We start from the raw sequence: 26,648 nt of genomic DNA, 5'->3' as shown, positions 1-26,648 counted from the left end.
TGACCGAAGGTTGAAATTTTGGCAGTTATCGTGATTTATATGAAATTATTTCAAAACTGATAAAAGCTACAACCATGAATTATTTTCTGTTGTATTCTACATGAAATTGCGCACATTTCCATATATAAAACTTTATTTAACGACTAATATAAAATGGTGCAAACATTACGACAACGTGAAAAAGAATTTCTGGCGGGACGTAAGGAAAAAGTTTTTTTCAAAAATTCATCATAAATCGAAATATTGTGCTAGAGACTTCCAATTTGTTGCAAAATGAAGGTAAATGATTGAATATTACTAGAATGTAAGAGCTTTAGCTTACAATTGCGTTTTTTTACCATTTCGGTCGAGTTAAAGTTGACCGAAGGTTGAAATTTTGGCAGTTATCGAGATTTATATGAAAATATTTCCAAACTGATAAAAGCTACAACCATGGGTTGTATTTTGTTGTATTTTACATGAAATTGCACACATTTTCATATATAAAACTTTACGTAACGGCTAATATAAAACAGTGCAAAACTTACGACAAAATGACGAAAGAATTTCTGAAATTTTCGGCCGAGTTACCACCACGGACGTAAGGAAAAAGTTTTATTAAAAAATTCACCATACATCAAAATATTGTGCTAGAGACTTCCAATTTGTTGCAAAATGAAGGTAAATGGTTGAATATTACTAGAATGTAAGAGTTTTAGCTTACAATTGCGTTTTTCAACCATTTTGGTCGAGTCAAAGTTGACCGAAGGTGGAAATTTTTTAATAGTCGACGTCGGTACGATGCGTCCACTTGGCACCCAACAGACAATTTTAGTCGACGTATGATATGTCCAGTAGGCGTTTAAGGGTTAAAGCTTGTGGTATGGGTGTAAGAATACTACCACTGTAGGTCCTGCATGTCGTAAAAGGCGACTAAAAGGACAGCTACTGCCTTGCAGTCTTACTTTTTAGTAAAAGGCTAGGCCCACTGCTGATAACTGTGGAAACTGCTGAATTGCAGTCTTACTTTTTAGTAAAAGGCTAGGTCCACGGCCAATAACTGTGGAAGCTGCTGCCTTGCAGGTGGAATTTTTAGTCAAAGGCAAGGCCCACAGCCAGTAACTGTGGTTGATGACAGCAAGGGCATGCGGTCGTAAAAACCTCTTTGCCAAACAATGTACCATGTGTGATGTTTTAAGAAATATGAATGCGGCTAGGTCGTCCCCTATAAGCGACACATGTCAGAATCCCCCTACTGGTGTGATAAATGGGCAGGGGGTACCGCAGTGTTCAAGACTGTGGCCTAAGAAGTTAGTGAAAGAGTGGAAGATTAGAGCAGGTACATGGAACGTTGGTATAACAGGAAGACTGAGGGAGGTAGTAGATGTTATGGAGAGGAGGAGGATCGATTTCTTGTGTGTGCAGGAGACTAGGTGGAAAGGGAGTGGAACTAGAGAGATAGGAAATGGGTGTAAGCCTTATTACAGTGGGTTATGAGAGAGAAGGAATGGAGTTGGGATTATAGTAAGTAACAACTGGAAGGAAAAAGTGGTAGAAGTAAAGAGAATAAATGTTAGGCTTTTAAAGAATCCAATAATAATACAGGACAAAGTAGTAAATATAACATCAGCATACGCCCCTCAGATGGGTTGCCAAGAGCAAGAGAAAGAATTATTTAGACAAGAGTTTGAGGCTGTCATTAGAACAGTGAGGGAGGAGGAGAAACTAATAATAGGAGCTGATATGAATGGCAGGGTGGGAAAGAGAAGAGATGGGTATGAGGAGGTGCACAGAGGCCATGGGTTTGGAATTATAAATGAAGATGGGGATTATATATTGGAGATGGCTCAGAGTTTTGAATTGGCGTGTATGAACACACGGTTTCAGAAGATGGATAAGTACTTGGTAACGTATGAAAGTGGAGGAGTGCAAAGCCAAATAGATTGCATCCTGGTTAGAGGAGCCGACAAAAGCAATGTGATGAACTGCAAAGTGATCTTGGGAGAAGCTTGTGCTAAACAGCATAGGTTGGTGGTGATGGATTTGAAAATGAGAGGGAGGAAACCCAAAAAGAGAAAGAGGAGATCTAGAATTAAGATTTGGGAACTTAAAGGAGAAAAGGGGGAGCAATTTAGGGCCCTGTGAGAGAGAGATGGCAGGAAAGGGGGAAGAAAGAAGTTGGACAGGGTAACAGAGCTGAAAATATGTGGGCAGACATGAGGGAAATATGTGTGGGGGAAGCAGAGGAACTGGTGGGAAGAACCAGCAGATATGGAGTGTCGAGAGGAGAAAAGTAATGGTGGAATGGAGAGGTGCAAGAATCAATTAAAAGAAAATCAGAAGCATTTAAGGACTGGAAAGTAAGGCATGCACAGGGCGCAGAGGAACGGTACAGAGAAGAGGAAGGAGATGCAAGAAGGAGGGTAGGTACGGCTATTGGAAGGGCGGCAGAGCAGTTGAATGAAAGACTAGGAACAAGAGAAGGAGAAAAGGATATCTTTAAGATTTCAAACTTGAAGAAAAGGCAGAGACAGGATTTGGGTAAATTGGGTGTCATCAAGGATAGAGAAGGAAGGATACTGTATAGGGATGAAGACACTAAGATGAGATGGAGAGAGTATTTTGAACAACTTTTAAATACTGAAAATGAGAGAGAGGAGAGGAGATGGGGGAAGCACAGAGGGTGGATGGACCAGTGATGGAGATACAGGATGGAGAAGTGAAGAAGAGAGCATTAAGTAAAATGAAGAATGGTAAAGCACCAGGTCCATTAGAGTTCCAAATTGAAATGATCAGATTACTGGGTATAGAGGGGGAGAAATGGATGCTGGATTTATTGAAAGCTATATGGGAAGAGGAAGAAATGCCGAGGGACTGGGAGGAGAGCCTAATGGTATATATATACAAGCAGAAGGGAGATGTCATGGATTGTAGTAACTACAGAGGAATTAAACTAACAGAGCATGGTTTGAAAGTTTTAGAGAGGATACTGGATGAGAGATTAAGAGAAATTGTAAAGATCGGGAAACAGCAGTATGGATTCATGAGAGGAAGAGGGATGGTGGATGCTATCTTCATAATAAGACAGTTACAGGAAAAGAGGCTAGAGGGAAACCAGGAGCTTTATTGTGCATTTATAGACCTGGAGAAAGCATATGATAGAATCCCAAGAGAAGTGATGTTTTGGTGTTTGAGGAAGAGGAAAATTCCAGAAAAGTTGGTTAGGCTGGTCAAGCTGATATATCATAGAACAAGCACAAAAGTAATAACAGCAGTTGGGGAAACAGAAAACTTTGAAGTTAGTGTTGGATTACACCAGGGGTCAGCATTAAGCCCATTTTTGTTTGTGCTGGTCTTGGATGTGTTGAGTGAAGAGATCAGGAATGAAGTACTGTGGGAGTAGTTGTACGCTGATGATCTGGTGATTACTGCTGAAGAGGAGGAGGACCTACAGAGAAGGGTTGGAGAGTGGCAGGAGTCTTTAGAGAGGGGTGGCTTAAAGGTGGATGTGGACAAAACAAAGGTTTTAGTGGGCAGTAGGGAAGATAGAGACAGAATAGTAATACAAGAAAGAAGAGGCTCAATTATAAAACAGGTGGAAAATTTTAAATACTTAGGATCTACTTTAAGCCAAGAGGGAGGATGTGAGGCTGAAGTGGACAGTAGGATAAAAGCGGTGTGGGGAAGTGGAGAGATGTTGCTGGAGTTGTATGTGATAAGAAAATGCCAATCAAGCTAAAAGTCAAGATTTATAGCACAGTGATAAGACCAGTGTTAAGTATGGATCAGAAACATGGGCTCTAAGAAGAAGAGAGGAAGTAAAGCTTGAGAGAACAGAGATGAGAATGCTGAGATGGATTATGGGAATATCACTGCTTGAGAGATTGGAAAATGGTGAAATAAGAAGAAGAGGAGGGTTAATAAAGATAATAAAGGTGATAAGAGAGTGACGATTGAGATGGTATGGGCATGGATGACGAGGAGGGAGTGAAGAGGGCTTGGGAAGAACCTGTTAAAGGAAGAAGATTGAGAGGGGGACAGAGAATTAGATGGCGAGATAAAGTGAAGGAAGATATGGAGAGAAGAGGTTTGGTGTAGGATTATGCCTTTGATAGACGGCAGTGGAGAAGGCGCAACAAGCAACCGGCTCCTTAACGTAGGGATAACAGTGGGAAAGAAGAAGAACACAGATGTAAGGGAGTTTACTGTATGTAATGATAAAAACAATGCACATCGAATGTATGGAAATGCCACACACTAACAACTTACAAAATAAAGTAATAACCCAATATTCATGCCATCTGAAGACACAGAGGAAATAAAAATATTCAATTTAGACACAAAAAACTATAAGGAAAGTGCAAGAAGCTTGGTGAATTTCGGGTAAAATGCAGACATTATCAGAACTCAATAAGTGTGTATTAAATATAACTTCATAATTAGACATTAAACCCAACACTAAAAGGGTATAAATTCAGATAGAATACAAGTGAGACATAATTCACCAGATTACTGTCAAATACCCATCCTAAGAAAAGTTGCTGGTAACTATTCACAGCAATAATTCTTAGTAGAGAGATGTACAGTACTTACAAAGTTCTCCATGGGGGTAGTATGGGAATGAACAAGCATAAAATTATACATTTTCAGGAGCAATTTTGTTGAATGCTTGATGGATGTACGGGAAATGACTCAACTACCACTAAGTGAAGGTTCTTCCATTTGTGTTTCTTGCAGCTACTGACCACAGTTTATATAAAATGATGGGGTGGGGTAAACCACTGATATTTTATCCTCTCTTAACAAAGATTATTCGTCGTTTGCTTGTGAATCTAATTCATGCAGTGGCCTTGATTCTAAGGTTGAAAACTGTTTTTCATCTTGTTCTGTTAGTAGCAAGAACAAAAAACTTGACCCTTTTCTGAGCTCGGCCCCGTGTCACCCGGTGAAATTCCATTCTTACTTGAATTTCTAGGTATAAATATTGCTAAATATACCAGAGAAAAAAGCTTAGAGGAATGCTGGAGTTACTACCCCCAGATCGAGCACCTTCGATGAAGATGTCGGTATAACCAAGGGTGAGTGAAGGAATCACAACCACAGAGCCACACTCGATAGACATCCCCATGTCAATATCCCCGAGAAGAGTGAGGGGCCGTACCAGCGCCCACGCTCCCCAGCCCGCCACGCGGCGACTCCAGCGCCATCTGAACTCATTCCATTTCTAGCACTTGATTTTTGCGCTACGGTGTTTGGTTAGCCTGTGTTTTTTCGGCTTATTTTGTATTTTTGCCATGGCGTCGAGCAGCTTCACCATGTCCAAGTTAAGTACCATCTTCTTTTGGGGTTGTCTTATAGTTTGTTGGCTGTCTTAGCCCGTAATTATTATTATTCGTGGCTTTGTTATGACGCTACGGCGTCCCCCAGCCAGCCATGTTGTCCGCGAGGTTTACCCACTCGGCTTGTTCTGTTTGGGTTTTTCCTGGTCGGCTCATGCCTTTTGCTTCCCCATAGGTCTCATCCTGGTGGTTTTCTAAGTGGGTTGTTCGGTTTCATTTTAACGATAATGTTTTGATCCGTTCCTTAAGGTTCCCGCATCTGGTTCCCGTTTGTTCCCGCTTAGTTTTCTCACCGGGATGTTTCCTCTTGGACATTTTAGTTAATGATTATATTTATATTCATTATTTTTTGACTGATGCTCGACATCATGCTATCTCTGTGTTGTCCTATTCCGTGGGGACGTCAGGCTCATCCTGTCGCTTCCTTCGGTTAGGCTACGCACCAAACACAAGTATATTATGTTTTTATATTTTTATTTTGTTTATTTCACACACACTTGGTGATTTATTTGGTTATTTTGTCACAGCCTAGTGTACGTTAGGCTTTTATTATTCTTGACCTCCTCCTCCCTTCCCTTGAGTTAGGTTAAGTGAGAGGTTTGGGTTAGCAGGTTGAGGGATTTCTGTTGTCGTGCCTTCCTGTCCGTTGTTTGGGTGTGGAGTGAGTCCCCATTCTCCTCCCTCTTCTTTACGAAGGGGTTGAGCTCTGCTATGGGTTTTTCTCCTCCATGAGCGTTATTCCTCCCTTACGTTCGGCTCTGGTGGGTCTTCGACTCAGAAATTCTCTCCCTGTTGTTCCCTTTTCTCTCCTTTCCCTTCTCTTCCCCCTCCCTTTTTTCATAGGCTACGTCTATGTTTTTAGGTGAGAATACAGAGGTCTTGGTCATTCTTCCCCCTAGGTGTAGGCCATGATTTTAGGTACCATGCAGTTGAGCGGGTGAGTTTCTCCCCAGTCTCCTGTTCGCCTCTGCTCTGGCCTACTACCTTCCCTGTCCACTTCCACCCCCCCCCCCATCCCCTACCCTGTTTTGGGTCCAGCTTCTCGTCATCTTCTCTTGTGGGTGATGTCGGTGTCCGACTCTCACCCCATGTAGTGAATCTTTCTGGTTGAGGGATTCGCTCCCTCCCAGAGCTGGTTCCAGGTGACTCGTAGCTGGGCTCAATGTTTCGTTCACCCGCTCTCCTTCGATCGAGCAGGTTCTCGAACATCTCAGGGTTTTCTTCTCGACCTTGTTCTTTGTTCGCTCCGGCGTTCGAGATACTTTAGTTGGGTTGACTGGCGCTTACATCTGCCCCGGTGGATCGTGGTGTTTGGCAGCCTCACCCTTCTTTGGTTCTCTTCGATAAGGTCCTGAGATCTCCGGTGTGGGTGGTTCCGGACTCCGGGGAACGTAGTTTTGTATTGTCTGTTAACCAATTATGTTACCATCTTATTGCGTTTTGTTTCCCCGGCGGCTCATCCCGCCTGGGGACTAGTGTGTGTTTATTTATGACCTGGTGGTTTACCCCGCCGATAGATTTTTATTAGTTTGAATTTCCCGGCGGTTCACCCCGCCGTTGAGAGGAAATTTATTTATTATTATTATTTATTATTTTTTTATGATAGTCATAGAGTCCGGTGATTTCACCCCTGGTTTTGCCATTCTGTTCCCGGCATTCCTCGCGGTGAAGGTCCCGTCGATTCGGCCCCCTCGTTCCGCCGGTTTACTCCGGCAGTCGGCGGGGTTTATACCCAGCTTACCTTAAAATTAAGTTACTTTTTAGTAGGCCCATCTCTGACGAGGTTTTTTCATTCCGCCGGAGTACTCCGGCGGTTTACTGAAATACCCTTGCCTACTTAGATTAAGTTTCTTAGAAAGGTAAGCTCATTTACTGTTTTCACTTACAGACTGTTCGCTGTGAGGAGCCCGGGTGTTCCGCCACTCTTCAGCAACCCTATGGCCATGTGGTGTGTTGGACCCACGCTGGTTGTGCGGTCCGACTGGATGATCTGATCGTGTGGCACCCGGAGGGCTGCGAGGTGTGCTTTGCTCTTTGCGGGTGCACCCAGGACGAGTCGGTAAGCTATTTGCTTTCCACCCGTATGTTAATTCTGCCTTCCATATTGCAATGTTTTGCGATATTTTGTAATTTATTTAGGTATTTCTTAGCCTCCCTTTGACTCACCCCCCTTTTTTCAGGCTGACGAGTCCTCGAAAAAAGAGGCTCTTGAGTCCCTCCGCGCTTGGGTGGCTGGGTTTGGGAGGAACGTTCCGTCGGGGAAGCCATACGTCCTCGACGAGAAGTGGAGAGACCTTCTCTACCCCGGAGCCCGGATCGCTGCGGCCGTACCAACTGAAGTGGCCGCCCCCATCATTGAGCAGATCCGGGTCGTGACCCAGCCACTTGTAGAAGAGACCCTCTACGCGGAGGTTTCAGAAGACGTCGCCGCTCTGGACCTGGACTTAGAGCCCATGAATACTGAGCAGGATCAGGTAGGTGGTGAGGTAAGTGAGGTAGTGGGGGCGGGCGCCCTTTTTGATTCCCCTTCTTCATCAACCTCTTCCTTTCAGGGCTTTTCCAAGTCTTCCATCTTGAGGGACAGTGCTCCATCTACTGTCCCCAAGTTGAAGACTTCGTGGAAGGCGAAGGGCTTTAAGTCCTCGTCTTCCCGGAAGGCATCCCCTTTCCCCGTCGAAGGCAAAGGTCTCCGCACCTTTGGCCTCCGGGAGTAAAGCTGGAACCTCGGGCAAAGGAGCGAGTAAGAGGGCGGCTGCCAGACCCAGCCCTCCTCGCCAGCCTCCCTTTGACCCTGAGGCGTTTGCTGGGATGCTCTTAGCTAGGTTTCTCGTCGGAGGTCGATTCCAAGCTTTCAAGCTTGCTGACAGGTTGCAAAGTCAGGAGAATCTGATTGCTGATATGGCTCGCTCCGGCGGTGCCGGACCCAGTTATCAGATCCCTGATACTGCTTCCCTCCCTCCTTTTGACGTTGGAAACCCATGGCGTTTTGCTCTACGTGCCATTCGCCATGAGGATACCCTGACAATCGAGGGTTTGGGCACAAGACGTCTGGAGGAGCTGGAGTTCTTCCCTCCTGACCTCTTGCCCCCTACCCAGGCTTCGTTAGGCTGACGGAGGAAGCCTGGGTACGTTCTGATAAGGTCCCAAAGGAGACGGTGATCTTCCCTAGGGACCAGGCACAATCGGCTCTGCTTCGCACTCTCACTGAGTGGCTATAGAGGGATGAATAAATTTGTTTGTATTTAGCATTTCCCAACGTTTTGTGAGATCTTCGTTAAAGTGCTTCGGTTGTTGGAAGAGGGATGAGGGTCTTTAGTTCGAGTTTGTTTACGGTGCTGTCTGTCTCCAGGGAGTCTTGAGCTGAGTTCTGTGCAAAGATTATTGTATGTTTCCATGTGTTTTCATGTCATTGAGTGCATGTGTCTCTTCCTTTTTGCTCGTTTTTTTGCAAAGTCTGTTTTCAGTTTTGTTTATGTAATTTTGTCTACTGTGTTGGCGACTGTGCTCCCAGCAACTGAGGATCAGAGTGAGTATTGTATGTGGTTATATGTTCTGTGTCTGTATTGTTTTTTTTGTGTTTTTAAATTTTTTAAATTCAGCAGATAATACAAAACTCACTCTGTTCAAGGGGAACTATACTATGTTCTCCTTGGGTGACAAGTTACCCACTCCCTGCATGAATAAAGTTGCTTTGGCAACTGCTCAGGCCTGCTTTGAAGGCAAACCTTTGCCTAAGCTCAGGGAGACGGACTCCACATCCCGGTGTTCCCGGGGTGAGGAGTTCTGGAGGGACGCCCATCTACTTTCACGGTGGGTAAATTAGATGCCTTCTGTGCGTCCTCACAATTCAGTGAGCAGCTTCCCAAACTCCCAGAAGCTCTCCTGAAGACGGAGTTCGAGGCAAGGACGAGACTGAGCCGGTCTCTAAATTCCTTGTGTCTGTCTGAGGCGGTGGCCGTCTCATGCATGCAGATGAACAACTCTTCCAGGTTCTGGCTAAATCCCTGCTGGCAGGTTTTCAGTCAGACCTGTATGACTTCATGGTGGCTAAGTTGGAGTGCGCAAATTCATTTTCGCGGATGCCACCATTCGCCATGAGCCTAATAAGCTCATGAAGAGCTCCATCTGGGGACTAACCTCTTCCCAGAGGATGAAGTCTCAAGGTCCTGGCGCGAGCTACTAGGGCTAATCAGAGTCTGCGAGCGAGATGGGGTATTTCCGCCTTCAAACGGAAAACTCCCGAGCTGGTGGTTCCCAGGCTAAGTCGGGAAACGCTTCAGGAGAAGGAGGCCTCATCCCCAGACAGTGGTTCAAGCTGTCCCAGTCTCGGCGGTAGGCCAACCCTCCACCTCCAAGGCTCAACCCCACCAATACGTGCTGGTTCAACCAGCCCAACCTCTTGCTGCACCATCGTACGTCTCTTCTCCGGCGTACAACTCCTCCTATGAGGGCCGTGGGGTCTTTCACGGCCTTAATAGAAGTGCAAGGGGAGGCAGGGGTCGCGCCCCATACAGAGGTAGGTCTGGATCCGCCTCTCGAGGAAGATCAGGCCGTGGTAGAGGAAGCAAGCCCTCTTCCTCCCACTGAGACCAATCAGGTAGGTGGTCGCCTCTACTGGTTCAAGGACCAGTGGACCTTCAGCCCTTGGGCACACAGCATTGTGTCCAAAGGTCTGGGTTGGAGCTGGATCAAGGATCCCCTCCTTTGACCAGGTTTTACCAACCCCCCTCCAAAACTCTACAGGACTTTGTAACAGAGCTTCTCAACAAGAGAGCAATAAAGAAAGTAAGGCACCTCAAATTTCAAGGCAGGTTGTTCACAGTCCCAAAGAAAGATTCCGGCCAACAAAGAGTGATTCTAGATCTATCACGTCTAAATCGCTATATAAGATGCGACAAGTTTCGCATGCTTACGGTAGCTCAGGTACGGACTCTACTTCCGTGTGGAGCCGTCACCACCTCTATCGATCTTTCAGACGCTTACTATCACGTCCCGGTTGGTCGGAACTTCTCTCCCTTCCTGGGTTTCAAACTCGGGAAACAAGCCTACTCCTTCAGAGTCATGCCTTTCGGACTCAATGTAGCCCCCAGAATTTTTACGAAACTGGCGGAAACAGTCGTTCAGCAACTACGGTCCCGGGGAATCTCCCTGGCGGCTTACCTGGACGATTGGATAATCTGGGCTCCGACAGTTCTGGAGTGCCGGAAGGCTACGACCATAGTGATCAAGTTTCTGGAGTCGTTAGGTTTTCAGCTGAACAGGGAGAAGTCCCGCCTGACTCCGAATCCCGGTTTCAGTGGCTAGGCCTCCAATGGGACCTGACTTCAGACAGGTTGTCCCTCCCGCCACCCAAGCGGAAGGAGATTGCCGCTGCTACCAGGAAATTTCTGAGGACAAAACAGCATCCCGCCGGTCTCAAGAGAGGATTCTCGGCTCCTTCAGTTCGCCTCAGTGACGGACCTGCTTTTGAAAGCGAAACTAAAAGATATAAACAGAGTATGGCGGAGACGAGCCAATGTCAGGCTCAGAGACAGGATCTCTTCAATCCCGCGAATCTTGAAAACAAGACTCGGCCATGGTCCACAGTCAGTGGCCTGTCGGAGTCGGTTCCACTTCAATTTCCCCCTCCGGCGTTGGTAATCCACACGGACGCTTCATTAAGCGGTTGGGGAGGGTACTCACCAAAACAAAAAGTTCAAGGAACGTGGTCCACAATGTTCCAACAGTTTCATATAAACACCTTGGAAGCTATGGCAGTGTTTCTAACACTCAAGAAACTTCGCCCGCCAGCCGGATTCACATCAGGCTTGTGCTGGACAGCGCCGTGGTGGTTCATTGCATCAACAGGGCGGCTCCAAATCAGGTCGCGTAAACCAGGTGATGGTAGCTATCTTCTCCTTGGCGAACAAGCACGGCTGGCATCTGTCAGCCACCCACCTAGCGGGGTGCGGGCGTGGTGGCGGACTCCTGTCCAGGACTACTCCGTTGAAGACGGAGTGGTCTCTGGACGGGACTCCTTCAAGTGGATTCGCTGCCGGGTTCCGGGCCTCCAAGTGGATCTGTTCGCCACGGAAAGCAATCACAAGCTTCCCTGTTACGTGGCTCCCAACCTGGACCCCAGGCTTTCGCCACAGATGCGATGTCCATAGATTGGAATTGTTGGGAGAGGATATATCTGTTTCCTCCGATAAACATGTTGTTAAAAGTCCTACACAAACTCAGGTCATTCAACGGCCAATTAGCTCTAGTAGCTCCCTATTGGCCGAAGAGCAACTGGTTCCCTCTATTACAGGAACTCAAGTTGCGGTGTCATCAGATACCCAAACCCAGACTGACCCAAGTTGTACAAACAAAGACTGTGTCAGCTTCCTTAAGAATTCAGAATGCACTGGTTTTATGGACTTTATAAAGTTTGCTGCAAAGAAGGGAGCAAACATTGACCCCGTCAACACTCTGTTTTTAGAATCAGACAAGAGAGATTCTACTCTCAGACAATACGATTCGGCAGTCAAAAAATTGGCGTCCTTTTTAAAGGCATCTGGAGCTCAAACTATGACAACCAACTTAGCAGTTACTTTCTTTAGGTCATTGTTTGAAAAAGGCCTTGCCCCGGCCACTATTACTACAGCTAAATCAGCCTTAAAGAAGGTATTTTTGTACGGTTTTAATATTGACCTTACAGATTCATACTTCTCCTCCATCCCCAGAGCATGTGCCCGTTTGAGACCAGTAACTCGCCCTGCTTCCGTTACCTGGTTCCTCAACGATGTTTTGAAATTAGCCACTGACATTGATAATTCTCTATGCTCATACTTGGATCTGTTAAGGAAAACCTTGTTTCTGATTAGCTTGGCTTCAGGTGCCAGAATTTCAGAGCTGTCGGCCCTCAATAGAGGTGATGATCATGTTAATTTCCTTCTATCCGGAGAAGTCCTCCTTTCCCCTGATCATACGTTCTTAGCTAAGAATGAAGACCCTCAGGACAGGTGGTCCAGTCATTATGTCCAGTATTTACCTTAAAGTCTTACCTACAAAGAACTCCACAGTTTAAGTCGGGTCCTCTTTTCATCAGGGAAAAAGGTGGTACTCTCTCTTTGAATGCTATAAGACAACAAATTCTGTATTTTATTAAACAAGCTAACCCGGATTCAGTTCCAAAGGTTCATGATATCCGAGCAGTAGCTACCTCCACTAATTATTTTTATAATATGGATTTTGCTGAACTTACCAAATATACAGGATGGAAATCACCTCTAGTGTTTAAACGCCACTATTTAAAAATCACTTGAAGCTCTAAAATTTTCTACAGTGGCTGTGGGAAGTGTCATCTCCCCACCTTAATTATCCTTATCCCTTTCCTTTCCCCCCCCCCACCTGCCTCATTTATTTCACTGCCTGCCTTTCTGGATCGTTCATGCCTCACTGCCTTGCTCCTCATACTCGATATTGGTTTATCTGATTATTGCTTGTCTTGTGTTTTGGAATTTGATATGTTGTGGATTTAGATTTAGTCAGAGGTACTGAAGCGGTTTTTATTTTGCTTCATGTACCTCATATATTTTTGTCTTTCAATTGTATCTCATTGCTTTTAGGTTTAAGTTTGTAATTACTGGTTATTCTATTGATTTGTAGGGGCCTTTTATTTTCCCCTATTGTACTACATGTTTGTATTTCTACCTTGTTCCTAGGTTAAGTTTGTTATTTCATTGTAATCTTTGATGTGAGGTGTAATATGCCACCAGTATTTACTTATAGTTAAGCCCAATTTTCATTGTTGAGATATTTTTATTAAATCTATTTTTCCATAGCATGTGTCTCTTTCCAATTACCTTTTGTATTTTGTTGTAGCTTTGCAGTCTTGGCATGATTCTCTGATACTATTTCACCGGGTGACACGGGCCGAACTCAGAAAAGGGATTTTGACAAAGGAAAAATCTATTTCTGAGGGAGGCCCCGTGTCACCCGGTGACCCCTAGAATATTTTGAGGTACAGGTTCGCCCCCCCTGCTGGCTCATGCCAAGCCTGGGGATGGTGCTAGTCTGGAATGAGTTCAGATGGCGCTGGAGTCGCCGCGTGGCGGGCTGGGGAGCTGGGCGCTGGTGCGGCCCCTCACTCTTCTCGGGGATATTGACATGGGGATGTCTATCGAGTGTGGCTCTGTGGTTGTGATTCCTTCACTCACCCTTGGTTATACCGACATCTTCATCGAAGATGCTCGATCTGGGGGTAGTAACTCCAGCATTCCTCTAAGCTTTTTTCTCTGGTATATTTAGCAATATTTATACCTAGAAATTGAAGTAAGAATGGAATTTCACCGGGTGACACAGGGCCTCCCTCAGAAATAGATTTTCCTTTGTCAAAATCCCTTTTCATGGGATGCAGCCAAAGTTTTACAAGTAAAATTTCTTATTTTTATGTGTACTCGTACTTATGCTGCCAAGAAGAAGTTTTGTAATTTGATTACATCCCCAAATATTGATGAGTACATTCATTCTTAGTGAAAATAGTCTGATCCAATTCTAATATTCTGAGAATTATTTTTTTTATTTCAGGGTTGGTTTAAGGACACAGAGCTCTACTATGGGTCATATCTGAATGGCACCTTCTCACTAGCGTCTGGCCAGTACTATAATGTTGCTGAAGCATATTTTTTTATAATCTCACTGTCTTTCATCTTGTACTTGGTAATGATCTTACACAGGTATGTTTTTCATTAAATCATCAACTTTAACAAATTATTTATCATTTTTTAAAATGATTTTGCTTGTACAATCCACATCTTACTGCTTTTTAGTGATTTGAGTTTTTACCAGAACAAAAACCTATTGAAGTAGCACAGGTTTTAAGATTATTTTTTTAATGTACATAAGATATATACAATAATAGTAATGACCAAGCCAGTCTTAGAGGTCTAAAGATTTAACATTTATGAGAATGCAAATCTGTAGTACTGTAACGACCCGAGTGGGTCGTTATGCAGGTTCTTTAATATACTCAGGACGGGGCTGTCATGACTGACGGCAGATGCAACAAACAAAGGAGGGGAAAACAACAAAAAACAATAAAATGAGCTTAAAATTAATTTATTTACAATATTTACAAGTGAGTCAGGTCTGGTAAAAGATAAAACCATAAATACAAAAAAAAAGCCAAAAGGCAGCACTAAACAAAACCAAGTTAAATAAACAAAAAGTAGCATTAAACAAAAAAAGGCAAAAATAAACAACAGCAGGCAGAAAAAAAACAAACATACGTCCTCCATCGGGGCACCAAGACAGCCCTCAGCTGTACAAAAGTTAAGTATATCTTAGTTTAACAGACCACTGAGCTGTTTAACAGCTCTCCTAGGGCTGGCCAAGATTAGCTTAACGTGGGAACCTAACCTACAACGGGACCTACAGCTTATTGTGGAATCCAACGAGAAATACCCCGATGGAGACGTCAGGACAGCCTCACGCTGTCATCAAAGATGAGCAGCTCGTGGTCACACGACTACTCATGGTCACACTCCACCTCTACGACGTGCTCCACTTCGTAGGCGTGCTCCAATTTGCTGCTCAAAAACTCGACCAACGTCGACTCCAAAACTGCCTGCTGCTGCTGCCACTGCCGCTACCTTCGCTGCCCAACCAGACCCGACTGGCGAAAGAAAAACGGCAGCTCACCGACGAGAACATCAAAACAAAAAAACTTGAAGGTAAGGAGGCAGCAATCCACAAAAGGGAACGAGCGGGGAACCAGCAGTTCCCGCAAAACCATCACTTAACGTGACACCTCCCCACCTAAAAGAAAAAAAAAAAAATTATTTTTTTTTTTTTACACTCATGATCCCCTCCAATGCCGTAACAACCCCGCCAGCCAAAACAGAGCCATCCTGTCACGGTTGCCATTGTAACGACCCGAGTGGGTCGTTATGCAGGTTCTTTAATATACTCAGGACGGGGCTGTCATGACTGACGGCAGATGCAACAAACAAAGGAGGGGAAAACAACAAAAACAATAAAATGAGCTTAAAATTAATTTATTTACAATATTTACAAGTGAGTCAGGTCTGGTAAAAAGATAAAAACCATAAATACAAAAAAAAAGCCAAAAGGCAGCACTAAACAAAATCAAGTTAAACAAAAAAAAGTAGCTAAAAAAAAAAAAAGGCAAAAATAAACAACAGCAGGCAGAAAAAAAAAACCAAACATACGTCCTCCATCGGGGCACCAAGACAGCCCTCAGCTGTTTAACACAACAGGGACAAAATTAGACCCCACAAACCAGACCTAAACAACGGGACCTACAGCTTATTGTGGAAAACCACAAAGAAATAATTTCTATAGAAAACCCCGATGGAGACGTCAGGACAGCCTCACGCTGTCATCAAAGATGAGCAGCTCGTGGTCACACGACTACTCATGGTCACACTCCACCTCTACGACGTGCTCCACTTCGTAGGCGTGCTCCAATTTGCTGCTCAAAAACTCGACCAACGTCGACTCCAAAACTGCCTGCTGCTGCTGCCACTGCCGCTACCTTCGCTGCCCAACCAGACCCGACTGGCGAAAGAAAAACGGCAGCTCACCGACGAGAACATCAAAACAAAAAAACTTGAAGGTAAGGAGGCAGCAATCCACAAAGGGAACGAGCGGGAACCAGCAGTTCCCGCAAAACCATCACTTAACGTGACACCTCCCACCTAAAAGAAAAAAAAAAAAAATTATTTTTTTTTTTTTACACTCATGATCCTCCAATGCCGTAACAACCCCGCCAGCCAAAACAGAGCATCCTGTCACGGTTGCCATTGTAACGACCAGTGGGTCGTTATGCAGGTTCTTTAATATACTCAGGACGGGGCTGTCATGACTGACGGCAGATGCAACAAACAAAGGAGGGGAAAACAACAAAAACAATAAAATGAGCTTAAAATTAATTTATTTACAATATTTACAAGTGAGTCAGGTCTGGTAAAAAGATAAAAACCATAAATACAAAAAAATAAGCCAAAAGGCAGCACTAAACAAAACCAAGTTAAATAAACAAAAAGTAGCATTAAACAAAAAAAAGGCAAAAATAAAAACAGCAGGCAGAAAAAAAAACAACAGCAGGCAGAAAAAAAATATCTTAAACATACCACTGAGCTCCATCGGGGCACCAAGACAGCCCTCAGAACCTGGTTACCTACAACGGGACAAGCTTATTGTGGAATCCGAACCACATTATGACAAAAATGAATTTCTATAGAAAACCCGATGGAGACGTCAGGACAGCCTCACGCTGTCATCAAAGATGAGCAGCTCGTGGTCACACGACTACTCATGGTCACACTCCACCTCTACGACGTGCTCCACTTCGTAGGCGTGCTCCAATTTGCTGCTCAAAAAAACTCGACCAACGTCGACTCCAAAACTGCCTGCTGCTGCTGCCACTGCCGCTACCTTCGCTGCCCAACCAGACCCGACTGGCGAAAGAAAAACGGCAGCTCACTGACGAGAACATCAAAACAAAAAAAAACTTGAAGGTAAGGAGGCAGCAATCCACAAAAGGGAACGAGCGGGAACCAGCAGTTCCCGCAAAACCATCACTTAACGTGACAATTAACAAATGGATTTATATGAAAAATGAGATTTTAAAATTAAAATCTATTTTTTGTTACAAACCTATTAGTTTACATTTCCCTAATCTGCAGTCAACAGCACCCCTGGCACACATAAGGAAGATGAATCCTCACTTGGCCAGGTTTCTCTCTGGGCAGCACCTCTAGTGCTAAAAGTGGTAGTTAAATCATTCCTTGTGTTGTCCAGACTTACTACTCAAGTTCAAGCCAACTCCATCAGTTTACATTTGTCTGAGCAGCTGCAGTACTTAGGTGGGAATATTTCCTGTTTTAATGAAGATCATTTAAACAGGAGTACTGAGGTAGGTGACCCTTTGGGTAAATGATGTCAGGAATTTTGATCTTTGTACTAATAAGAGGTTGAGAGTCGAACTGAAACATTGTAGTAGGGCCATAAAAAACAATTTGGGTTAAAACGACCAATTCACAAAGTCCCCATGGACTATGTAAGACTCTCATATTATGAATGCTAGATCTACGGGTATGGGTAAATGGAGTATGGTCAGACAAAAAGAAAGAAACCAGCTTGCACTTTACCCAAGTTTTGGCCTGCCACAGTCAGAGGGCTGTTGAAAATTTTGTATAGTCAGCAATTACTGAGTTGTCACATGAGTTGTTGAGCCAAGAAATAGTATATAGAATCAAACTTCATGACCTCCAAAACAGTTAAGATGCTTGAAGCGGAGATGAGTCCTGGGATAATATCATATTCAGAATTAGAGGAGACAATGTCCTAAATTAATTAATCATCATCATATTTTACAGTATGGAATATTTGCTGGATTGAAGGTAATATAACCACCTGCAGTTGCTGTGGTCAGAGAGGCTATTAACCCTTAAACACCGACTGGACGTATATGTCGACTAAAATTGTCTGTTGGGTGCCGAGTGGACGTACCGTACGTCGACTCCAAAAAATTTCAACCTTCGGTCAACATTGACTCGACCGAAATGGTCGAAAAAAGCAATTGTAAGCTAAAACTCTTACATTCTAGTAATATTCAATCATTTACCTTCATTTTGCAACAAATTGGAAGTCTCTAGCACAATATTTCAATTTAAGGTGAATTTTTGAAGAAAACTTTTTCCTTACGTCCGCGCGGTAACTCGGCCGAAAATTTCAGAAATTCTTTTGTCATTTTGTCGTAATTTTTGCACTGTTTTATATTAGCCGTTACATAAAGTTTTATATATGAAAATGTGCGCAAGTTCATGTAAAATACAGCAAAATACAACCCATGGTTGTAGCTTTTATCAGTTTGGAAATATTTTCATATAAATCACGATAACTGCCAAAATTTCAACCTTCTGTCAACTTTGACTCGACCGAAATGGTAAAAAAACGCAATTGTAAGCTAAAGCTCTTACATTCTAGTAATATTCAATCATTTACCTTCATTTTGCAACAAATTGGAAGTCTCTAGCACAATATTTCGATTTATGGTGAATTTTTGAAAAAAACTTTTTCATTACGTGTGCGCCAGAAATTCTTTCGTCACGTTGTCGTAATGTTTGCACCGTTTTATATAAGTCGTTACGTAAAGTTTTATATATGGAAATGTGCGCAATTTCATGTAGAATACAACTGAAAATAATTCATGGTTGTAGCTTTTATCAGTTTGGAAATATTTTCAAATAAATCACGATAACTGCCAAAACTTCAACCTTCGGTCAACTTTAACTCGACCGAAATGGTAAAAAAACGCAATTATAAGCTAAAACTCTTACATTCTAGTAATACTCAATCATGTACCTTCATTTTGCAACAAACTGGAAGTCTCTAACACAATATTTCGATTTATGGTGAATTTCTGAAAAAAAAAACTTTTTCCTTACGTCTGCACCCGGTAACTCGGCCGAACATCTCAGAAATTCTTTCGTCCGTTGTCATAATGTTTGCATCGTTTTACATTAGTCATTACATAAACTTTTATATATGAAAATGTCCACAATTTCATGTAGAATACAACAGAAAATAACTCATGGTTGTAGCTTTTATCAGTTTTGAAATATTTTCACATAAATCACGATAACTGCCAAAATTTCAACCTTCGGTCAACTCTAACTCGACCGAAATGGTCGAAAAACGCAATTGTAAGCTAAAACTCTTACATTCTAGTAATATTCAATCATTTACCTTCATTTTGCAATAAATTGGAAGTCTCTAGCACAATATTTCGATTTATGGTGAATTTTTGAAAAACATTTTTTCCTTACGTCCGCGCTGTAACTCTCTGCGGAACATCTCAGAAATTCTTTCGCCACATTGTCGTAATGTTTGCACTGTTTTATATTAGTCGTTACATAAACTTTTATATATGAAAATGTGTGCAATTTCATGTAGAATACAACAGAAAATAACTCATGGTTGTAGCTTTTATCAGTTTTGAAATATTTTCATATAAATCACGATAAATAGAAAAAATTCGACTTTCAGTCAACTTTAACTCGACCGAAATGGTCGAAAACTGCAATTGTAAGCTAAAACACTTACAGTCTAGTAATATTCAATCAATTAGCTTCATTTTTCAACAAACGGGAAGTCTCTAGCACAATATTTCGATTTATGGTGAATTTTTGAAAAAACATTTTTTACGTCCACGCGTTACGAATTCATGCATCATTTTGTGATAATATTTTCTCTGTGTTGCTTTGATCGTTTTACAATTTGTTATATACCAAAATCATTGCAATTTAGTGTACAATACAAAGAAAAAAAAAACCCGTTAGCTTTAACCGTTTTGCTCACAGCGTGATTTGTATAAAATTATATATGAAAATTTTTTTTTGCGCTGTCATATATTTCAATATTTATATATGATAATGATATTTTTTTCATTTCTGATGGTTGCATACTAAACTTCAGGCAATGACAAAAAATGGAGCCAAAAATTAACTCTTAATCTTAAAAACTAAGCGTGCTGTGATTTTTTGAAAAAAACTTTTTTTCCGCTTTGGCGCTAACTCGCGAACGCCACCGGCATACGGGAGACGTTTTTGTAAATAGAGGCTCGGCGTTAGAGGGTTAAAGATATGAACACATCCAAACACCTCAAAAGAGGTTTAATCCAAGGCACCGTAAGCTGAGTTAGGTAAGGGTCTGAAGTATCATTGGTATACAAAACAATCTTGTTTTCCAGACCAACATCCATATCTTCTGTGCACAAAAAATAACAGTTGAGACTAAGAACACTACCATGTGGAGCTCCAGACACAATAGGTCTTGGTTGGCTAAAGATCCCAACAGCAGCAACTTGGTGCTGCCCACCTATAAGGAAGTCTTGAAGTAATCCTTAAATATATCCACCCACTCCAAATTCTGAAGGTTATTTATAAGTACCTTTTGATTTACTAAATGAAAAGCAGTACTAAAAACTATTTGAATTACCCTAAACTCTTACCAAGGTTCTCTTGCAAATGGCATGTCAAATCTAAAAGAGCATATGCATATTATCAGGTATCCTTTAGATTCCACATCTTGACATAGTGACTTAAAAATAAGTTTTTCTGCAACTTTGGAGAGCATAGGCACCGTATTACTAAGCTTGCACTCATCTGCAAAAATACTGTGTCAACATAAAAATCTATAGAATCTGCTAATCTAGTAAGATAACACACTAGAAATAATGAGAGGATTATCTTTTTACTTGAATTATTATTTTTATTTTTAAATGTAAAATGGATATACAAAGGTATACTATAGCTGATCCACTTAAGGTAGATTCTTGGGTGAGCCTTATGCCTACGAGATGTTTGTTTGGCAGCCTCTGATTCACTGGTACCAGGAGGTGGGCGGCTCACTCAGTGTCTCATATTTTCATCTTTAACTTAGAAAACTAGCAATATGTTACAAGGTTCCTCTTTCCATAAACAGTTCCCTATGCCGCACTCTCAGCCATCCTTGAAGAGCAGCAGTGCACTGCCATCTCAACAATCCCAATTTAGGCAGTTCCAGGAGGCTCGAGGCGGTCGTGGAAGAGGTGGATCCTTTTGAGGGAAGAAAGGTAACAGGGGAAGACGAGGTGGTGGTAGAGGTCAATTCAACCAGTGAGACATTTCAGGTTGGGGGCAGACTGAAGATGTTCCAGGAAGCCTGGAAAGTGTCCCCTTGGGCCTATCAAGTGGTATCGAAAGGTCTGCGCTGGGATTGGAAGGGCCCCTTCCGCAACAAATACTTTCATCAGCGCAGCACAAAAGAGTCGATCCTATTTGTGAACAAAATGCTAATAAAGGACACAATAGTGAGATATGCCACTTTATCAGGTTCCAGGGGAGGCTTTTCAATGTTCCAAAGAGGGACTCTCAGGAAAGGAGAGTCATTCTGGACCTCTTTGTCCTCAACAAAGCAATAAACTGTCCCAAATTCAAAATGCTGACGATAGATCAGATAAGACATACCTTGCCAAAGGACAGCTACACCTCTTCTATCGACTTGAAAGACGCATATTGGCACATTCCAATCCAACCTCATTTTTGCCAGTATCTAGGATTCTGTCTGGGTCGCCAGTCGTACAGATTCAAAGTGATGCCATTCGGCCTCAATGTAGCCCCCAGATGGTTCAGACCTTGCAGGACTTCGGGTTCCTAATCAACTGGGAAAAGTCACGGCTGAAGCCAGAAAAGAAGTTCAGATGGCTAGGCCTACAATGGTGTGTAGAAAGCAGAAAGCTAGCCCTACCAGAGACCTGCAGGAGGTCAGTAGTAGATCAGGTAAAGAGGTTCAGAAAAGCCAAGAGTTTTTCCAGAAGGAACCTAGAAGTGCTGCAGGGCAAACTACTATTCGCATCAATAGTAGATCCAGTCTTGAAAACGACTTTGAAGGATTTGATCCGGATTCTCATTATAAAGGCAAACAAATAATTCAGAGACCACAAGGTCCCGATGAAAAGGAGGTGCAAGACAATGCTCAAACTGTGAGCATCGAATCAGGCCCTGAAATCTTCAGTCCGGCTAGTCCCGAAACCAGTCTCAGTGAACATTCATACGGATGCTTCGGCAAAGGACGGATGGGGCGATACTCAGATCAGAACAAAGTGTCCGGAAAGTGGTTGGGGGCCCTCAAATCTTGCCATATCAATATCAAAGAAATGATGGCAGTGCTCCTGTCACTCAAGGGACTGAAACCCATGAGGGGATCTCACATTCAGTTGCTCATAGACAACAAGCCGTTGGTACAATGCTCGAAGTGTGGGGGATCAAGGTCAAAGCCATTGAATCACATAGTGCTGGGGATCATGAGATTAGCTCAGGTGAAGAAATGGTCTCTGTCAACATCCCACCTTGTGGGAGCTCAGAATGTCCTAGCAGACTCCCTCTCCAGATTCAAAGCCCGGGGGGAGTGGGAATTGGACAGCGGGTCATTCAGCAGGATCCTCCAAGATCACCCATGTCATCAGGTAGATCTGTTCGCAACACGCGACAATCACAAATTACCAAATTTTGTCACCCCCTATCACGACCTTCGAGCAGTGGCCAGAGACGTGCTTTTTTAAACTGGACTGGAACCTGCTGGGGAACATTTATCTGTTTCCCCAAACGAATTTATTAATGAAAGTAGTACAACTCTTCAAGGAGTTCAAGGGAGGGAGTAGTGATTGCTCCAATGTGGCCAAACAGCCCTTGGTTTCCAACCCTACAGAAGCTGACTTTTCATCACAAGCCACTACATCTTCCTATTCTTTCCCTGCAGGTTCAAGGGATAACTGTCTACGCCTCCTCCTTTCTGACGAAAAGCCTTCATGTGTGGACTTTCTCAGATCCCTGTGCTTCATGGAATGGTCACCTGAAGTCAGGGAATTCTTAATCACTAATATTAAGGGGAAATCCGCCAAACAGTATCAGTCAGTGTGGAACAAATTTGTCTCCTTTGTTAGGGACCGTAAACCAACTACCATCGATAATAACTTCGTGGGGGAGTTCTTTGTGTTTGTATTTGACGTAAAAAAGTTGGCTCCCTCCACTATTAAAAATCACAAGGCGGCCCTTGTGGTTCCTTTAAGGTACGGTTTCGGAGTAGAGGTGCATTCAGAAGTGTTTGAAATGATGATGAAATCAATGGCTCTCCGCAGGCCGAGTGAACAACCATGTGAATTATCATGGGATATAGATATAGTCCTAGCTGCTCTGAACAGACGTTCAGACAATAATATGAATGAATTTTTTGTTAGAAAAAACGTTGTTGTTAGTGGGCCTGGCAATGGGAGCCAGATCAGCGGAGATCCATGCGCTAAAAAGAGATCAGTTTTGTTCTTGCGGAAAGAATAAAGTAACCTTTTCGTTCGGAGATTTTTTAGCTAAAAATGAGAATCCATTTCATAGACAGAACCCATAGTTATCCCTTCTTTGCCGTCTAATCCGAAGCTGTGTCCAGTGGCCACAGCGAAAAAGTACCTTGATCGCACCAACCATATCATGCAAGGGCCCCTCTTTTTGGTACCAAACGAAAGCACCCCACTTTGCCTAGAATGCCTCAGAACCAGCATTTGTAAGTTAATTGTAGATTTATGCCCAGGATCAGACCCAAAGTCACATGACCTCCGTAAGTACGCAGCCTCACTTGCCTTTTTCGGTAACTTTAGTATGGAGGACGTATCCAAGTACACGGGGTGGTCTGGGCATGGAGTGTTTGTCAAACACTATGTTATACAAATGCGAGGTGTCCAGACTGCGTGCATATCCTCAGCAAAGTCGTAGGCAAGAGATAAGGGACGCCCGGAAGGTGAATTGGCTGGCAAGAGGAACTCTTCCTTTAAAGCGAGTGAGTGTTTTAAAAACCGGTAGGTTATTTTTCCTATTATAGTCTATTTCTTTTGCTCTTCACCAATACACAGTCTCTTCGGAGACAGCTTAAAGGGTGGGGCTGTTACAGCCGTAAAGGAAAGGATTTTAGATTTCGGTTTGAACCCAAGGGAAGCGAAAAAGCTTTTTTGGGTAGGGATAGTGGCTAAAAGTCCATCCTCCCTGTCAAATGATGTTTGACGGCTTTATAAATATACAAAAAGACTCTTTAAAATGTTCTCTGGTACACCTGCATAAGGCTCTCACAGCTCCCTTTGACTAAAAAACAGGGTTTGAACCCGAAGGGAAATGAAAACCCTATTTTTAGTCTGGGAGCCGTGAGAGCCTCAAACCCTTCCAGTTAGCATTAAGTATATTGGGTTATGCCCACCCCTTCATTTGCAGGGAGTATAACCTTTTAGGGAGGCGCAGCTATTGCTACATTGGGTTGGCAACATGCGCATGCGCAGTAGATGTGTAGTCGCGTTTTGACCCGATTCATTCGAACTAGCCATGGAAGCGCAAATGGAAAGGTGTAACCAGTGGAGATGTTTATCCATGAATTGATTCATCAATGCGGCGGATAGGGGGTCAGAGTGCAGACCCCCCAAGACCTGATATCCTATCACAATAGTGACAAGCTTCCGTTAACCGGAATGAATACGTGCCAACCCTGTGCTATAAGTTCTCTGATAAGGGATTTAGCCTAAGGCAGATGTAACTGCATGAGGCTCTTGCGGCTCCCAGACTAAAAAAGGGATTTTGACAAAGGAAAAATCTATTTCTGAGGGAGGCCCCGTGTCACCCAGTGAAATTCCATTACTAACTCAAATTTCTAGGTATAAATATTGCTAAATATACCAGAGAAAAAAGCTTTCAGGAATGCTGGAGTTACTACCCCCAGATCGAGCGTCTTCTAATGAAGACGTTGGTATAACCAAGGGTGAGTGAAGGAATCACAACCACAGAGCCACACTCTATAGACATCCCTATGTCAATATCCCGAGAAGAGTGAGGGGCCGTACCAGCGCCCCACGCTCCCCCAGCCCGCCATGCGCGACTCCAGCGCCATCTGAACTCATTCCAGACTAGCACCATCCCCAGGCTTGGCATGAGCCAGCAGGGGGGGCAAACCTGTAAAATCAAAAATATTCTAGGGTTGAGATCACCATAGGGTGACATTTTGGGCCTCCCTCAAATAGAAATTTTTTCCTTTGTCAAAATCCCTTTTCTGAGCTCGGCCCCGTGTCACCCGGTGAAATAGTGTCAGAGAATCATGCCAAGACTGCAAAGCTACAACAGAATACAAAAGGTAACTGGAAAGACACACATGCTATGGAAAAATAGATTTAATAAAAATATCTCAACAATGAAAATTGGGCTTAACTGTAGGTAAATACTGGTGACATAATACACCTCACATCAAAAGGGTACAATGAAATAGCAAACTTAATCTATGAACAAGGTAGAAACACTAACATATGGTACAATAGGGGAAAATAAAAGGCCCCTATAATTCAATAGAATAACCAATAATTACAAACTTAAACCTAAAAGCAATGAGATACCACTGAAAGACAAAAATATATGAGGTACATGAAGCAAAATAAAAACCGCTTCAGTACCTCTGACTAAATCTAAATCCACAACATATCAAATCCAAATCACAAGACAAGCAATAATCAGGTATAACAGTATCGAGTATGAGGAGCAAGGCAGGGAGGCATGATCGATCCAGAAAGGCAGGTAGAGAAATAAATGAGGCAGGCGGGCAGGGGGGGAAAGGAAAAGGATAAGGATAATTAAAATGAGGAGATGACACTCCCCACAGCCACCGCAGAAAATTTCAGGGCTTCGAGTGATTTAAATAGTGGTTTAAACGCTAGAGGTGATTTCTATCCCATATACTCGGTAAGTTAAGCAAAATTCATATTATGAAAATAGATAGTAAAGGTAGCCACTGCACGTGAACCTTTGGGACTCAACGAAAGAGTTCCACCCTTTCCCTGATAAAAAGAGGACCCGACTTATACTGTGGGGTTCTTTGTAGATAAGACTTTAATGTATATAATGGGCATAAGGGTTGGTCCTAAGGGAGAGACACCACCTCCTAGGGGGACCACCTGTCCTGAGGGTCTTCATTTTAGCTAGGAACCTATGATCAGGGGAAAGGAGGACTTCTCCGGATGGGATATTAAAGAAATCAACATGATCATCACCTCTAGCGAGAGCCGATAGCTTTGAAATTCTGGCAACTGAAGCTAAGCTAATCAGAAGTACCTACTATAAGGCTGATTTAGCTACATCAATAGTGGCCAAGCAGGCATTTTTCAAACAATGATCTAAAGAAAGTAACCGTTATGTTAGTAGCCACAGTTTGAGCTTCAGATGCCTTCAAGAAAGATGTTAGTTCTTTGCTGCTATGCATCATACTTTCTGAGAGTATAATCTCCCCTATCAGATTCTAGAAACAGAGTGTTGACGGGGTCAATGTTTGCTCTCTTTTTTACGGCAAACATTATAATGTCCGTAAAGCCCGGGCATTCTGAATTCTTAAGAAAGCAGACACAGCCTTGTTTGTACTACTCGGGTCAGGCTGGATCTGGGTATCTGATAACACCGCAACTTGAGTTCCTGGAGCAGAGGGAACCAGTTGCTCTTTGGCCAATAAGGGGCTACTAGAGCTAGATGGCCCTTGAATGACCTGAGTTTGTGCAGTACTCTCGAGAACAAGTTTATTGGGGGAAACAAGTACACCTTCTCCCAACAGTTCCAAACTATGGACATCGTATCTGTGGCAAAGGTCTGAGGATCCGGGTTGGGAGCCACGTATCAGGAAGCTTGTAATTGTTCTTTGCAGCGAACAGATCCATCTGGAGTCCTGGAACCCGCGCAAATTCAATTGAACGATTCCCCGCCAGAGACCACTCCGGCGTCCAACGGAGTAGTC

The 26,648-nt window shown here is 43.2% G+C and overlaps 1 protein-coding gene across 1 annotated transcript in view; it reads left to right on the top strand.

The window, feature by feature from the left end:
- Nucleotides 1–26,648, top strand: part of LOC136835091 (transmembrane channel-like protein 5) — a 617,814-nt gene that overhangs the window by 359,874 nt on the left and 231,292 nt on the right. The window contains exon 9 of the mRNA XM_067098270.1: nt 13,872–14,020. Within this exon, the coding sequence (XP_066954371.1) occupies nt 13,872–14,020 (149 nt within the window). The remainder of the gene's footprint in view (nt 1–13,871; nt 14,021–26,648) is intronic.

This window comes from Macrobrachium rosenbergii, chromosome 54 (assembly GCF_040412425.1).
Source record: "Macrobrachium rosenbergii isolate ZJJX-2024 chromosome 54, ASM4041242v1, whole genome shotgun sequence".
In the NCBI taxonomy this organism is placed as follows: Eukaryota; Metazoa; Arthropoda; class Malacostraca; order Decapoda; family Palaemonidae; genus Macrobrachium; species Macrobrachium rosenbergii.
The sequence above is the reverse complement of the archived record's forward strand: the minus strand, read 5'-3'. Positions and strand labels throughout refer to the sequence as shown.